This window comes from Heterodontus francisci, chromosome 38 (genome assembly GCF_036365525.1).
Source record: "Heterodontus francisci isolate sHetFra1 chromosome 38, sHetFra1.hap1, whole genome shotgun sequence".
NCBI classification, from domain to species: Eukaryota; Metazoa; Chordata; class Chondrichthyes; order Heterodontiformes; family Heterodontidae; genus Heterodontus; species Heterodontus francisci.
The window spans coordinates 45,416,853-45,432,760 of NC_090408.1; the positions used below are offsets into that span (position 1 = coordinate 45,416,853).

Consider the following 15,908-nt stretch of genomic DNA (forward strand, 5'->3'; position numbering starts at 1 on the left):
CAAGCTAGACTCCTACAGAGCAACCTTTTGTAACTACCTACGACTACAGGACCCCGTTTATTTCACTAACTTTACCTATGCTTTACAAAGCACAATTAACAGACTGCTGCCAAGTTTAAAGCTTTACAAGGACAAATGTCTGTGCCATTTCCAAAGGAGATCTCTCAACTATGCCACGTTCAAATTCTTCCCTCTTTCCCAAATATTTTATAACAAACGGATCATAAATTGCTGTTGAATCAGATGATACATTTTAGACCAGTGACATCTTTGCACTCGGAAATGGCCTTGTGTCCAATACTTAACCTTTCAGAGTGGGCATGAGCAGTCAAAGGGAAGAGGGTACTCACTCCCTTCTCAAAGCCACCTTAACTGGTTACTTCAATTGTACTTTACTCAGCCAGCTCAGCTCATCTATTAGGATATACTCTTACTAATGAATCTTTCAGAAGAGCATTAATGTGCCTGGGGAAGGGAGTGGACACCAAGAAATGAAAGAGGAGAAAGCAGAGTTTAGAAGTTCTCAAAAAACACAAGTACCCAAGGGGAGAGACTGCTTTGCACAAGTAGAGAAACTCCATTCAGTATCAGACTCGCTCAGATAATTTAATTCATAGGTCCATCCCAGCTCCATTCTGTGATGCCATTCCTGCACTAGCTGGGACCAAAAGACACCATTCCCAACGCAAGATTTTTTTTTAGAATAAAAGAAAAAGATACCATCTGATCTGTGCCATTCCTCATGGGTGCACAGCACTGCTATGTTTAGCTGTTGAAAAGGAATCTGATGCTCAAGATTCCCAGAGTACAACAATGGATTAAAAGCATTGTTTTCTTTTCTCCCGTCCTCTGAAACTGTACACTCAGTCAAACAGGCATCTTGTGTTTACAGCCTTTGGTTCACACCAGCCTGTAGTTAGGAGATATGATCTGTGAAGGACTACAGATGATAGTTTTTAAAAAAAAAACAAGCAATTAATTGGCCCCATCATAGAAATTCAACCTTTGAATACAAATACAGTTCTTACTTTTTCATTGTGAGCCACTGGTTCAACAGCAAGTCCCATTAGGTAGTTTCCAGTATTCTAGAACCAAACCCAATATTTAGTACGCGAGAGAATCTGAAAACGCAACATTTCTGCAGTTTGTTAGTAAAGCACCAGCTTCAACCCATGGTTTAAGTATTTGTTTCTATTTCACCTTTTCACCAGTACCAGATCCAGAACCAGCAGCTACCTCAACCATAATGCTTTCATGGTTCTGAAAAGAAACAAATAATTTTGGTTAAACTGTATGAAGCAATATTTACATTTATTTACCAACTCCAGCATCATTCCTACCCGAATGCAGACAGGCAGGTAACCTACAGCTAGACATCTGATATTATTCTAACCAACCTATAAAAACATCTATCCTGCCAGAGTAAGCAACCGGCATTACTTGTCCCCTTTCTTCCCGATCCAAGATCAGCTGGGTGCCCAACTTGTGCATATTGGCTCTGGCTCCATGTTTTGCGTAGCATGGTACCAAGTGACAAGACTGCTTACCATTAAATCTCTATGCACAGTATGAATTATCAGAAAACAGTGTTCTTAAAATTATAATTCGATCAATACATTTTTCAGAAAATCTTCTCAATTCAACACAATAGGCACTGTAAATTCCTTAGTAACCCGCTCAGAGATTTAGACATTAGCAGGTATGTAGAAACCAGCCCAGATAGTTTGCTTCTAATTCTTCCTTTATGCTATCGACTAAGCACAACCTTCATTTAAACTTGTGATCAAATAAAATAATAAATCTGCAGAAAAATTAAGTTAACTATTCAAGTGTTTTCAATCAGAGAACCTTTGGTTGTGCTGTGATTTGCAAAGTTTTGACTAAAGTGATACATTTTGGCAGGAGGAATGAGGACAGGCAATATAAACTAAATGGTACAATTTTGAAGGGGGTGCAGGAACAGAGAGACCTGTATGTACACAATTCTTTCAAAGTGCGAGGGGCCGAGTGGCCTACTCCTGCTCCTAATTCCTATGTTCATAAGGTGGCAGGACAAGTTGAGAAGTCTGTTAAAAAGCATAGGGGATCAATGGGTCTATTAATAGAGGTAGCACAAAAGCAAGGAAGCTATTACTAAACCTTCATAAAGCACTGGTTAGGCCTCAGTTGGGAGTATTGTGTTCAATTCTGGGCACTGCACTTTAGGAAGGTTGTCAAAGCCTTGGAGAGGGTGCAGGAAAGCTTTACTAGAATGGTACCAGAAATGAGGGACTTCAATAATGGGGAGATACCGGGGAAGCTGGGATTGTTTGTTTCAGAGCAGAGAAGGTTAAGAGGAGACTTGATAGTCTTTAAATTATGAATGTTTTGATAGAGTTAATAGGGAGAAATTGATTCCAGCAGAAGGGTCAGTAACCAGATTTAAAGGTAATTGCTAAATAAACCAGGCACATGAGGAAAAACATTTTTACACAGCGAGTTGTCATGATTTGGAAATTGCTGCCTGAAAGGGCAGTGGAAGCAGATTCAATAGAAAGTTTCAAAAGGGAATTGAAGAAATACTTGAAGGGAAAACATTACAGGTTAATGGGGAACAGAGCAGGGAGTGGGATTAATTGGATGCTTGTACCATAGAGCTGGCACAGACACGATGGGTCAAATGGCCTCCTTCATGCTGAATCGTTCTAGGATTGTGCACTGTCCCCTTTAAAAAAGGAAGTGAAACACTTGGTGCTAAACATCTGGAGCACAAACATGAGAAGTCTGGCTAGAATTAATAAAGATTTATATTTAAAGTTTTCAGACATTTAAACAGAGTCGAATGTGCCACAATGGAAATGTGTTAAATTTCAGACAGAGAATAGCAATGAGATATATGGAACTTCACTGTCGAAAGCTACAGAAGTAAACTCACCTTTGTGAAAAATGGAGTTATGAAAACAAAAAATACATCATAGATGAGGAGGAGTACCAGCAGAATGACACAGGACTGTAAAAGAAGGCAAGAAGGTTGGCATGAAGTAAATACTTAAGCTTCCATTTTGTGCCTAGAATCACAAAGGGCAACCTGAAATTTGAGAATATGCTACTGAAAAAAGTTTTGCTTTTAAATGTCTACAGCTACAGAGCATCAATCTCTTCTGAATATTCTTCTAATAGGTAAGGAGGATATCTCCACTGAATTTCCTTCCCTTAACCCATGATAATTCCCTCTAGGCTTGTAGCCAAATCACTTATGCACACAGTGAACAAAAGCAGTTCCAGAACAGAACCCTGTGGGACAATGTAACAACCTAAAATCACTCGAGAAATCGCGTTCAAATCTGAACACTATTTCTGCCCTTCTAACCAGTTTTTAAATCCTATTTTCTACCTTTCCTTTAACCCAATAGACTCCAGAATGGTACCTTATCAAAGGTTTTCGAAAGTCCATGAATTCCACAATCAGTCGCTACTTTTTTTATGCAGCTAGTGTTAATAACCTGGAACGTGCTGCCCACAAGGGTGGTGAAAGTGGAGGCAATGACTTCAAAAGGAAATTGGATGGTCATTTGAAGGAAAACCCTGCAGGGCTACACAGATCAAGCAGGGGAGTGGGACTGACTGAACAGCTCTGTGGAGAGCCATCATGGACTCGATGGGCCAAATGGTCTCCTTCTGTGCCATATATGACTATGACCTCCATGAACTATTATTTGGTTTGTTCAGTACAATATTCTATCCCAAAAATTAGTACCGGCTTTAAATTATTTTCTCCAACTAGGTAAGTAGTATCATAATGGTTTCCCAGTTCATAATCTTTTTGGAAATTGTGGGAACTGGAGAATTAAGTTACTTTTTGCTTTGCATGTTTAAATGGTCTCATCACAAACTGGATACATTTTAGAGAATCCCATTTATTTCAATTTCACAGCAAAAACACATACACCTCATTGAATATACACAATATCATTCATTCTATGACAACAGAGTGTACCTTAAAATGAGGCATTTTCAGTGTCTTCATGAAGTTAAGGCAAAAGGCAACTCCTAGACAGTCATGTAGAATCCAAACCCATCTAAAATGCAAGTCAGTGAGCTTAGTATTGGTTCTATGTTTAACACAAATGTACACTAACATTGCAGTACAATGCAGCTGGATCCATTTCTCAACAGGCAAAAGACCTTTAAAAAAGGTAAAGGACATCTATTCTCAGCAGGTCAGACTGCTGCAGTTTGCTCGCAGAAGCAAAGAACCTTTAATTTTCCGACAACCAAAGACATCAGCGGATCACAAATCTGGAGCAACAACTTTTGAGGAGGTCACTTAAAATCTTAAGAATTTTGTATGTAGGAAGTTAGGAGAAATAATCAGAGGTCTTGTGCCATAAATCAGTGGCAAGTGCGATAAAAGAAAAAAAATTTATCATATTTGATCATGGCAAACTGTTAGATGCTGGAAACATCATCTCAAACCCACAGGCCCTGACACAAGCACTGTACATTTACACTACGGCTTTTCCAAGGAAAAAAAGTGACAATTTTTCAGATGCATAATTACATAGTATTTACAGCATGAAAACAAGCCAGCCAAAATGGCTAATGCCAGTACTTAACACTTCAAATGAGCCTCCCCCACCCTTTGTCATCTAATCTTCCAATTCCCTTCTCCATCATGTTTACCTAACTTCCCCTTAAATGCATCTATGTTATTCACCTCAGCTAGTCATTGTGGTAGTGACTTCCACGTTCTAACCACTCTCCAGTAAAGAGGTTTTGCCTGAATTCCCTATTGGATTTACTAGTGACTCATACTTATCGCCCCTAATTCTGGTCTTGCCTGCAAGTGGAAACATCTCTACATAGAGTCGTACAGCACAGAAACAGGCCCTTCGGCCCACCGCGTGCTTATCTATACTAATCCCACCTGCCTGCATTAATTCCATATCCCTCTATGCCTTGCTCATTCAAGCACGTGTCCAGATGCCTCTTAAATGTCACTACTGTTCCTGCCTCCACCACCTCCTCAGGCAGCTCATTCCAGAAACCCTCTGTTCTTTGTGTGAAAAATTTACCCCTTTGATCCCCTTTAAACCTCCTCCCTCTCACCTTAAATCTATGCCCTCCAGTTTTAGTCACCCCTACCATGGGAAACAGACTCTGGCTATCTACCCTATCTATGCCTCTCAATTTTATATACCTCTATCATGTCCCCTCTCAGCCTCCTTCGCTCCAGGGAAAACAGACCCAGCCTATCCAATCTCTCTTTATAACTCAAGCCCTCCAAACCAGGCAACATCCTTGTGAATCTTTTCTGCACCCTCTCCAGCTTAATCACATCTTTCCTGTAGTGCAGCGACCAGAACTGCACACAGTACTCCAAATGCGGCATAACCAACGTTATGTACAACTGTAACAGGACGTCCCAACTCTTGTACTCAGTGCCTCGGCTGATGAAGGCAAGCATGCCATATGCCTTCTTCAGCACCCTGTCTACCTGTGTTGCTACTTTCAGGGAACGAAGTACTTGCACCCCAAGGTGTCTCTGCTCAACAACACTCCCCAGGGCCCTGCCATTCACTGTATATGTCCTGCCCTGGTTTAACTTCCCAAAATGCATCACTTCACACTTGTCTGCGTTAAATTCCATTTGCCAATCCCTTGCCCACTTTCCCAGTTTATCTATATCCTGTTGTAACCTTAGACAACCTTCTTCACTGTCCACTATACCACCAATTTTGGTGTTATCTGCAAACTTACTAATCATGCCTCCTACATTCACATCCAAGTCATTAATATATATGACAAACAACAGAGGGCCCAGCACCGATCCCTGCGACACACCACTGGTCACCGGCCTCCAATCTGAAAAACAACCCTCCACTACCACCCTCTGCCTCCTATCACCAAGCCAGTTTTGTATCCAATTTGCTAGCTCACCCTGGATCCTATGTTCTCGAACCTTCTGGACCAGCTTACCATGCGGGACCTTGTCAAAGGCCTTGCTAAAGTCCATGTAGACAACGTCCATCACCCTGCCCTTATCAATCCTCATGGTCACCTCCTCAAAACACTCAACTCGTGAGACATGATTTCCCATGCACAAAGCCATGCTGACTATCCCTAATCAGACCATGCCTTTCCAAATGCATATAAATCCTGTCTCTCAGAATCCCTTCCAATAACTTTCCCACCACTGATGTAAGGCTCACCAGCCTGTAGTTCCCTGGCTTATCCCTGCCACCCTTCTTAAATAAAGGCACAACATTAGCTATCCTCCAGTCTTCCAGTACCTCACCCGTGGCTAACGATGATACAAAAATCTCTGCCAGGGCCCCAGCAATCTCCTCCCTTGCTTCCCATAGCATCCTAGGATGCACCTGTTCAGGCCCTGGGGATTTATCCACCTTAATGCACTTCAAAACCTCCAACACCACCTCCTTTGTAATGTTGATATGCTCCAGGATATCGCTGTCCCCACCCTTGAACTCACTAGCTTCCATGACCTTCTCCACGGTAAATAGAGATAAGAAATATTCATTTAAGACCTCGCCCATTTCCCGTGGCTCCACACATAGATTACCACCATGATCCTTAAGGGGACCTACACTCTCCCTAGGTACCCTTTTACTCTTAATATACTTAGAGTCTTTTAGGATTCTCCTTTATCTTATCTGCCAGAGAAATATGATGGTCCCTTTTCGCCCTCCTAATTTCCTTAAGTGTACTCCTACATCCCCTATACTCCTCGAGGGACTCGCTTGATCCCAGCTGCCTATACCTGACATATGCCTCTTTCTTTGTCTTGACCAGACCCTCAATATCCCTCGTCAACCAAGGTTCCTGAAACTTGCCAGCCTTGCCCTTCCATCTAACAGGAACACACCGGCCCTGAACTCTTCCTATCTCACTTTTAAAAGCCTCCCACTTGCCAGACCTCCCTTTACCTGTAAACAGCCTCTCCCATTCAACTTTTGAGAGTTCCTGTCTGATGCCATCGAAATTAGCCTTCCCCCAATTTAGGACTTCAACCTAAGAACCAGTCCTATCCTTTTCCATAACTATGTTGAAGCTAATAGAGTTATGGTCACTGGTCCCAAAGTGCTCCCCCACTGACACATCAACCACCTGCCCAGCCTCATTTCCCAAGAGGAGGTCGAGTGTAGCCCCTTCTCTAGTAGAACCATCCATATACTGCTTCAGAAAACTATCCTGGACACACTTAACAAAGTCTGCCCCATCTGATCCCTTAGCACTAAGGCAGTCCCAGTCAATATTAGGGAAGTTAAAATCACCTATTACAACCCTATAATTCCTGCACCTACCTGTGATTTCCCTACATATATGCTCCTCCAATTCCCTCTGACTATTGGAGGGCCTATAGTATAATCCCATCAATGTGATCACCCCTTTCTTATTTCTACCCGGGTACTGCCTGTGTGGAGTTTGCAAGTTCTCCCTGTGTCTGCGTGGGTTTTCTCCGGGTGCTCCGGTTTCCTCCCACAAGCCAAAAGACTTGCAGGTTGATAGGTAAATTGGCCATTATAAATTGTCACTAGTATAGGTAGGTGGTAGGGAAATATAGGGACAGGTGGGGATGTTTGGTAGGAACATGGGATTAGTGTAGGATTAGTATAAATGGGTGGTTGATGTTCGGCACAGACTCGGTGGGCCGAAGGGCCTGTTTCAGTGCTGTATCTCTCTAATCTAATCTAATCATATGGCCTCGCTAGACGTTCCCCCCGGGATATCCTCTCTAAGTACTGCCATGATGTCTTCCCTAATCAATAGTACAACTCCCCCTCCTCTCTTACCTCCACCTCTATCACGCCAGAAGCATTGGTAACCCGGAACATTGAGCTGCCAGTCCTGCCCATCCCTCAACCACGTTTCCGCAATAGCTATAATATCACAATCCCATGTACCGATCCATGCTGTGAGTTCAATCTGCCTTACCTGCAAGGTTTCTTGCATTAAAGTAAATGCAGTTTGGCCTTCCACGCTCCCTGCCCGGCCTGCCTACTGGATTTGCTTGCTTTAACCTCCACATTTGCCCAACTATCTCATCGGAGAGATTACTACTTTGGGTCCCACCCCCCTGCAAGACTAGTTTAAACCCTCCTGAGTATTATTAGCAAACCTCCCCGCAAGGATATTGGTCCACCTTCCAGTTCAGATGCAACCCGTCTACCCGATCAAAGCCTTTCATAATTTCAAAGACCTCTATTAGGTCACCCCTCAATTTTCTTGCTAGAAGGGCCCCAGCCTGTTCAATCTTTCCTCAGTATTATCTTACAGTTCGGTTGGCATTCTAGTAAATCTTTTTCATGTTCTCCAGTGCCTCTATATCCATTTTATAATATGGAGACCAGAACTATTTACAGTGTGGTGTGTTAAGAGGTTTCCATTTTTTGTTAAAACTTGAGAATCTATATTTTTAAAAACTGAACGGGATTTCATAGACATTGAATCATCTGGAGATTGCTGAACTTTGTGGGTGCTTTTTTTTTTTATAAAAGGAAGGTCAACAAATGGTTGACCAGTAAACAATTTTTTACTGGAAGGCACATGATTTCAAGTAAACATAATAAGGGGTTGTGTTGTGACAAGACAGGATTTATAATTATCACAAGACGTACCTGGAAAAAAGTTGGTTTCATTTTGAACTGTTAAAAGACAGCTGCTTTTTGACTAAAAGAGGTAGTTGGAGTTTTGTTTATTGACCTGTCAGGAGGACAGAAAATCCAGACCACTGTTACCTCTCTTTGAAGAATCTCTGCTCTTGAAAAGCAAACCCTGTATGAAGTTGTACTGTTGCCTCCTGTATTTTGAAGAAATCTTGAATGTTTGCAGAAACTTTGCATCTTTAAAAGAACTTTGCATCGAATATGTAAGAACTGAAACCTTTGTTGCTGCAGACCTTTGTGAAGACTTCTGTAGCTGAATTCCTTTGAACGCCTACCCAAACATACTGTCCATCAACATCGCCTGGAAAGATTTCTAGTGGCAGCCACCTAACCAAAACAAAGGACTTGTGTATCTGCTGTTCAGCGCGTGGTAATTTTTATTCCATCTATTTCTTTGTAATAGCCGTAAACATACATCCCCCACCACCCCCGGTGCACTAGTTGTGTATGTGAGGGCTAGGATAAGAATAGGGGGACGAGAGCACGAGGGCAGCACACAGTGGGAGCAGAGCTGGGGGGAAAAAAATCGAACAGTGACATCAGAGTGACGTCACAATCAACAGAGCGAGCAGGGAAACAGAGAGCCGCCAGGGGGAGTATACAGGTAAGCTGGGCTAGTAACCAAAGAAAAAGGTAATATCTACAGTTTTCTTAAAAAATAGTGAGTAGTGTGTTTTTAAGGAATCAAGGTCCCTAGTGTAAATAATCTCTAGTTTGAGCAATTTAAGGGAGTAAATTAAGGGTAAGTCATGGCAGGGCAGCTCGGCAGCGTGGAGTGCTCCTCCTGTGCAATGTGGGAAGTCAGGGACACTTCCAGTGTCCAGGGCAAATACGTGTACAGGAGATGTCTCCAGCTGCAGCTACTTGAAATCCGCATTTCGGATCGGAACGGCGGCTGGGGACACTGTGGAGCATCCGTGAGGCTGAGATCATCGTGGATAGCACGGACAGGGAGGCGATCACACTGCAGGTAAAGACTGCTCAGGCAGAAAGGGAATGGGTGACCATCAAGCACAGTAGAAGAATTGGGCAGGTAGTGCAGAAGTCCCCTGGGTCCATCTGCCCCTCTAACAGATTTTCCGCTTTGGATACTGTTGGGGGAAGATAGCTTCTCAGGGGAATGCAGCAAGTCAGGTCTGCGGCACCACGGTGGCTCAGCTGCACAGGAGGGGAGGAAAAATGAGTGGAAGAGCTATAGTGATAGGGGATTCTAATGTAAGGGGTACAGATAGGCGTTTCTGTGGCTGCAAATCTAACTCCAGAATGGTATGTTGCCTCCCTGGCGCTAGGGTCAAGGATGTCACGGAGCGGCTGCAGGACATTCTGAAGGGGGAGGGTGAACAGTCAGAGGTCGCGGTTCACATTGGTACCAATGACATAGTTAGAAAGAGGGATGAGGTCCTGCAACAAGAATTTAGGGAGCTAGGTAGCAGATTAAAAAGCAGTATCTCAAAGGATGTAATCTCTGGATTACTCCTGGTGCCACATGCTAGTAAGTACAGGAATAGGAGGATAGAGCAGATGAATGCGTGGCTGGAGTTGGTGCAGGAGGGAGGGCTTTAGTTTCCTGGATCACTGGGTCCATTTCTGGCAAAGGTGGGACCTGTACAAGTCAGATGGGTTGCACCTGAACCGGAACAGGACCAACATCCTTGCAGGGAGGTTTGCGAGTGCAGTTGCGAGGGGGGGGGGGGGGGTGGGTGGCTTTAAAACTAATTTGGCAGGGGGATGGGATATAGATTGGAGGTACTGTAGGGGGTGATGCACAACCAAATATAGAAGAGAAACTAACTCAGTCTGGAAGGCAGAGCAAATATAGACCTGTTAAGGCACAAGTGAATAATGCAAGGCTGGATTGCATCTACTTTTCTGCAAGGAGTCTTACAAGCAAGGCAGATGAATTGAGAGCGTTGATTGGCACAAGGGATTATGATATTGTTGCTTTCGCAGACATGATTGAGGGAGGGGCAGGACTAGCAGCTCAATATTCCAGGGTATAGAATCTTCAGGCGAGACGGGGAGGGGGGGGGGGGGGGGGGGGAAGCGGGGGGTGCAAAAGAGGAAGTGGCATTGCACTATTGATCAAGGAGTCAATTACTGCAGTAAGGAGGGATAATATCTTAGAAGGTTCCTCAAATTAGGCCATATGGGTAGAACTTAAAAACAAAAAAAAGGGGGCAATAACTGCTGGGAGTGTACTACAGGCCTCCAAACAGTTAGGGAGAGAGAAGAACAGATATGTAGGCAAATCTCAGACGTGTAAAAATAATAGGTTAATAATAGCAGGGGATTCCAACTTCCCCAATATGAACTGGGATAGTCTTAGTGCAAAAGGCTTAAAAAGGACAGAATTCTTAAAGTGCATACAGGAGAGCTTTCTGAGCCAGCACATAGTAAGTCCTACAAGAGAAGGGGCAGTACTGGACCTAATCCTAGGGAATGAAGCCGAACAAGTGGTAGAAGTGTCAGTGGGGGATCATTTCGGGGATAGTAATCATAACTCTAAGATTTAAGGTAGTTATGGAAAAGGACAAAGATGGACCGGAAATAAAGATACTGAATTGAGGGAAGGCCGATTTCAATTTCATAAAGCAGGATCTGGCCAAAGTGGACTGGGAGCAGCTACTTGTAAGAAAGTCTACACCAGACTAGTGGGAGCCATTCAAAAAGGAAATAGAGTGAGTTCAGGGCCAACATGTTCCTGTAAAGGTGAAGGGTAGGACCAACAAGTCCAGGGAACCCTGGATGTCAAAGGATATAGAGGATTGGATAAGGGAAAAGAAGGAGGCTTATGGCAGATTCAGAGGGCTGAAAACAGCAAAGGCCCTAGAGGAGTATAGAAAGTGTATGGGGAGTACATAAAAGTAATTAGGAGAGCGAAAAGGGGGCATGAAAAAACACTGGTGGGCAAGATAAAGGAAAATCCTAAGGCATTTTATAAGTATATTAAGGGCAAGAGGATAACCAGGGAAAGAGTAGGGCCCATTAGGGACTAAAGTGGCAATGTGTGTGTGGAGCCGGAGAACGTAGGTGAGGTTTTAAATGATTACTTTTCATCAGTGTTTACTATGGAGAAGGACGATGTAGGTGTAGAGATCAGGGAGGGGGATTGTGATATACTTGAACATGTTAGCATTGAAAGGGAGGTTTTAGCGGGCTTAAAAGTGGATAAATCCCCAAGCCCAGATGATATGTATCCCAGGCTGCTATGAGGCAAGGGAGGAGATAGCAGGGGCTCTGACACAAATTTTCAAATCCTCTCTGGCCACAGGAGAGGTACCAGAGGATTGGACGATCGCGAATGTGGTACCATTATTCAAGAAGGGTAGTAGGGATAAGCCAGGTAATTACAGGCAAGTGAGTCTAACATCAGTGGTAGGGAAACTACTGAAAAAAATTGTGAGGGACTGGATTAATCTCCACTTGGAGAAGCAGGGATTAATCAAGGATAGTCAGCATGGCTTTGTCAGGGGGAGATCATGTCTAACAAATGTGATTGAATTTTTTAAGGAGGTGACTAGGTTTGTCAATGAGGGTAAGGCTGCATTTGCTGACAACGCAACCACAAGGTGGCGCTGTACTGACATGCGCAAATGTAGCCTGTTCCACTAATACATCACAGTCTGCAACATCCAGGCAGCTGCCAGGACTAAAGATGGTGCTGCTCAAATAATCACAGCAAGGCAACGTAAACCCATGTCAGGACACCGCGAGCGTGCAGGGGGGTGGGGGGGGGGGGGGGGGCGGGCGGGGAGCGAGTGGCCGCAGAGCGCAGGCAGGGTGTGGGGGGGGTTAGCGAGCGGCCTGCAGTCAGTGGCTGGGGGTGTTCTCTCCCCACTTCCCTGCATTATGTGATGACATCATCTGCGCATGCGCCAACCAGTCCTGGCAATGTGGAATGCCGCACACACGCAGACAGCAGGAGCCCGTTTGTGCATGTGCGCAACATGGCACAGTCTGATGACGTCCGCGGCCGGCTGCGTTGTCAGGAATCACTTTGCATGGGTAAAGCAGTTGATGTAGTCTACATGGACTTCAGTAAGGCTTTTGATAAGGTCCCACATGGGAGATTGGTCAAGAAGGTACGAGCCCATGGGATCCAGGGCAATTTGGCAAATTGGATCCAAAAATGGCTTCATGGCAGGAGGCAGAGGATGAAGGTAGAGGGTTGTTTTTGCAATTGGAAGCTTGTGACCAGCGGTGTACCACAGGGATTGGTGCCGGGACCCTTGCTGTTTGTAGTGTACATTAGTGATTTAGACGTGAATATAGGAGGTATGATCAGTAAGTTCGCAGGTGGCACGAAAATTGGTGGTGTTGCAAATAGTAAGGAGGAAAGCCTTAGATGGGCTGGTAAGATGGGCCGAGCTGTGGCAAATGGAATTTGATCCTGAGAAGTGTGAGGTAATGCATTTTGAGGACTAACAAGGCAGGGGAATATACAATGGATGGTAGGACCCTAGGAAGTAGAGGGTCAGAGGGATCTTGGCGAACTTGTCCATAGATCACTGAAGGCAGAAGCATAGGTAGATAAGGTGGTTAGGAAAGCATATGAGATACTTGCCTTTATTAGCCAAGGCATAGAATATAAGAGCAGGGAGGTTATGATGAAGCTGTATAAAATGCTAGTTAGAGCACAGCTGGAGTACTGTATACAGTTCTGGGCACCACACTATAGGAAGGATGTGATTGCACTGGAGAGGGTGCAGAGGAGATTCACCAGAATGTTGCCTGGGCTGGAGCATTTCAGCAATGAAGAGAGACTGGATAGGCTAGGGTTGTTTTCCTTAGAGCAGAGAAGTCTGAGGGGAGATATGATTGAGGTATACAAAATTATGAGGGGCATAGATAGGAAGAAACTTTTTCCCTTAGCAGAAGGGTCAGTAACCAGGAGGCATAGATTTAAGGTAAGGGGAAAGAGGTTCAGAGGGGATTTGAGGAAAAAAAATTTCACCCAGAGGGTGGTTGGAATCTGGAACACACTGCTTGTAGTGGTGGTAGAGGCAGGAACCCTCACAACATTTAAGAAGTATTTAGATGAGCACTTGAAACGCCATAGCATACAAGGCTACAGGCCAAGTGCTGGAAAATGGGATTAGAATAGATAGGTCCTTGACGGCCAGCAGGGTCACGATGGGCCGAAGGGCCTGTTTCTGAGCTGTATAACTCTGACTCGAAGGAGCTTTAATATTTTAATTCGTGTATATATTTACTTCATTATTGGTTAAGGCTTAGTTTATAATAAATAGATAATTTTGTTGTTTATTAAAGAAACCTGGTTGGTGCGCTTTATTCTGGGGACAAATAGATTGTCTAATTGACTGTTTTGGTAAGTGGGAAAATTTATTGATATGTTGTGACCTGTGGAGAACTCGGACCGAATTAACAGTGCACTCCTTCCGCCTTGGTCGTAACAGGTCTAACCAAGGTTCTCTACAAATTTAACAGAACTTCGCTGCTTTTAAATTCTATCCCTTTAGAAATAACCCCAATACTTTGGATAAAGAAGAATGAAGTGGTTTTCCACACTTTTTGAATAACAAGGGGGAGTAGAGGAAAATACTTTATCACCACCCTTGGGCATCACTAAGAAAGTTCTCATTCTTAGACTGGAATCCAGTTGACTAGGTTGACAGATCCCAAAATATCACTATCATAATGAAAATCAATAAATCTAACTTTGACAACCCCACATGTAATGCGACATCTCTATGAATTGCCTCGCAGCACCAATGCAGAGTAAATATTCAGTAATATAAACAGGAAGTGCTGGAAAAACTCAGCAGGTCAGGCAGCATCTGTGGAGACAGAAATAGAGTTAGCATTTCAGGTCTGTGACTTTTCAGAGTTCTGATGAAAGGTCACTTACCTGAAAGGTTAACTCTGCATCTCTCTCCATAGATGCTGCCTGACCTGCTGAGCATTTCCAGCACTTTGTTTTTATTTCAGATTTCCAGCATCTGCAGTATTTTGCTTTTATTTTAGTAAATATTCAGTAACCGCTTACTTGCAATTAGTCTGTTAAATGCAGCGATATGAATCAGAGAGACAATTTCTATGGTGCTGTATAGTCATAGAAATCATAGAAAGTTTAAGGCACAGAAAGAGGCCACTTGGCCCATCGCATCTGTGCCGGATGAAAAACAAAAAACAAAATTCTAACCCCACCTTCTAGCATTTGGTCCGTAGCCCTGCAGCTTACAGCACTTGAGGTGCATATCCAGACACTTTTTGAATGAGTTGAGGGTTTCTGCCTCAACTACCCTTTCAGGCAATGAGTTCCAGACCATCACCACCCTCTGGGTGAAAAGGTTTTTCCTCATCTCCCCTCTAATTTTTCTACCAATCACTTTAAATCTATGCCCCCTCGTCATTGGCCTCTCTGCTAAGGAGAATAGACCCTCCACCTCCACTGGGGCGGCACAGTGGTTAGCACCGCAGCCTCGCAGCTCCAGGGACCCGGGTTCGATTCTGGGTACTGCCTGTGTGGAGTTTGCAAGTTCTCCCTGTGACTGCGAGGGTTTTTGCCGGGTGCTCCGGTTTCCTCCCACAGTCAAAGACTTGCAGGTTGATAGGTAAATTGGCCATTGTAAATTGCCCCTAGTGTAGGTAGGTGGTAGGAGAATGGAGAGGATGTAATAGGGAATATGGAATTAACATAGGATTAGTATAAATGGGTGGTTGTTGGTCATCAAGGACTCGGTGGGCCGAAGGGCCTGTTTTATGCTGTATCTCTCTATGACTCTGACACTCTATCCAGGCCCCTCAAAAAGTTTTACATTTCAATCAGATCTCCCCTCAGCCTTCTGTTCTAAGGAGAACAACCCCAGCCTATCCAATCTTTCCTCATAGCTGCATTTTTCCACTCCTGACAACATCCTCATAAATCTCCTCTGTACTCTCTCCGGTGCAATTACACCTTTCTGTAATGAGGTGACCAGAACTGCACACAGTATTCAAGTTGTGGTCTGACCAATGAGTTATACAGTTCCAGCATAACCTCCCTGCTCTTGTATTCCGTACCTCGACTAATAAAGGAAAGGATTCCGTATGCCTTCTTAACCACCTTATCGACCTGTCCTGCTATCTTCAGGGAACTGTCGACATTCACTCCAAGGTCCCTCACTTCCTCTACACTCTCAGTATTCTCCCATTAATCGTGTATTCTTTTGCCTTGTTTGACCTCCTCAAACGCATTACCTCACACTTCTCCAAGTTGTATTCCATTTGCCACTTTTCTGT

General features: G+C 43.9%; 1 protein-coding gene across 5 annotated transcripts in view; it reads right to left on the reverse strand.

The window, feature by feature from the left end:
- Nucleotides 1-15,908, reverse strand: part of LOC137352610 (signal peptide peptidase-like 2A) — a 48,299-nt gene that overhangs the window by 13,973 nt on the left and 18,418 nt on the right. For 3 of the 5 annotated variants that reach the window (XM_068018331.1, XM_068018332.1, XM_068018330.1), the window contains exons 9-12: nucleotides 3,977-4,058; nucleotides 2,915-2,989; nucleotides 1,201-1,260; nucleotides 1,029-1,085 (exon numbers count right to left, since the gene is read on the reverse strand). In XM_068018331.1, coding sequence (XP_067874432.1) covers nucleotides 1,029-1,085; nucleotides 1,201-1,260; nucleotides 2,915-2,989; nucleotides 3,977-4,058 — 274 coding nt within the window. The remainder of the gene's footprint in view (nucleotides 1-1,028; nucleotides 1,086-1,200; nucleotides 1,261-2,914; nucleotides 2,990-3,976; nucleotides 4,059-15,908) is intronic. The other 2 variants (XM_068018335.1, XM_068018334.1) reach the window with 1 other exon arrangement.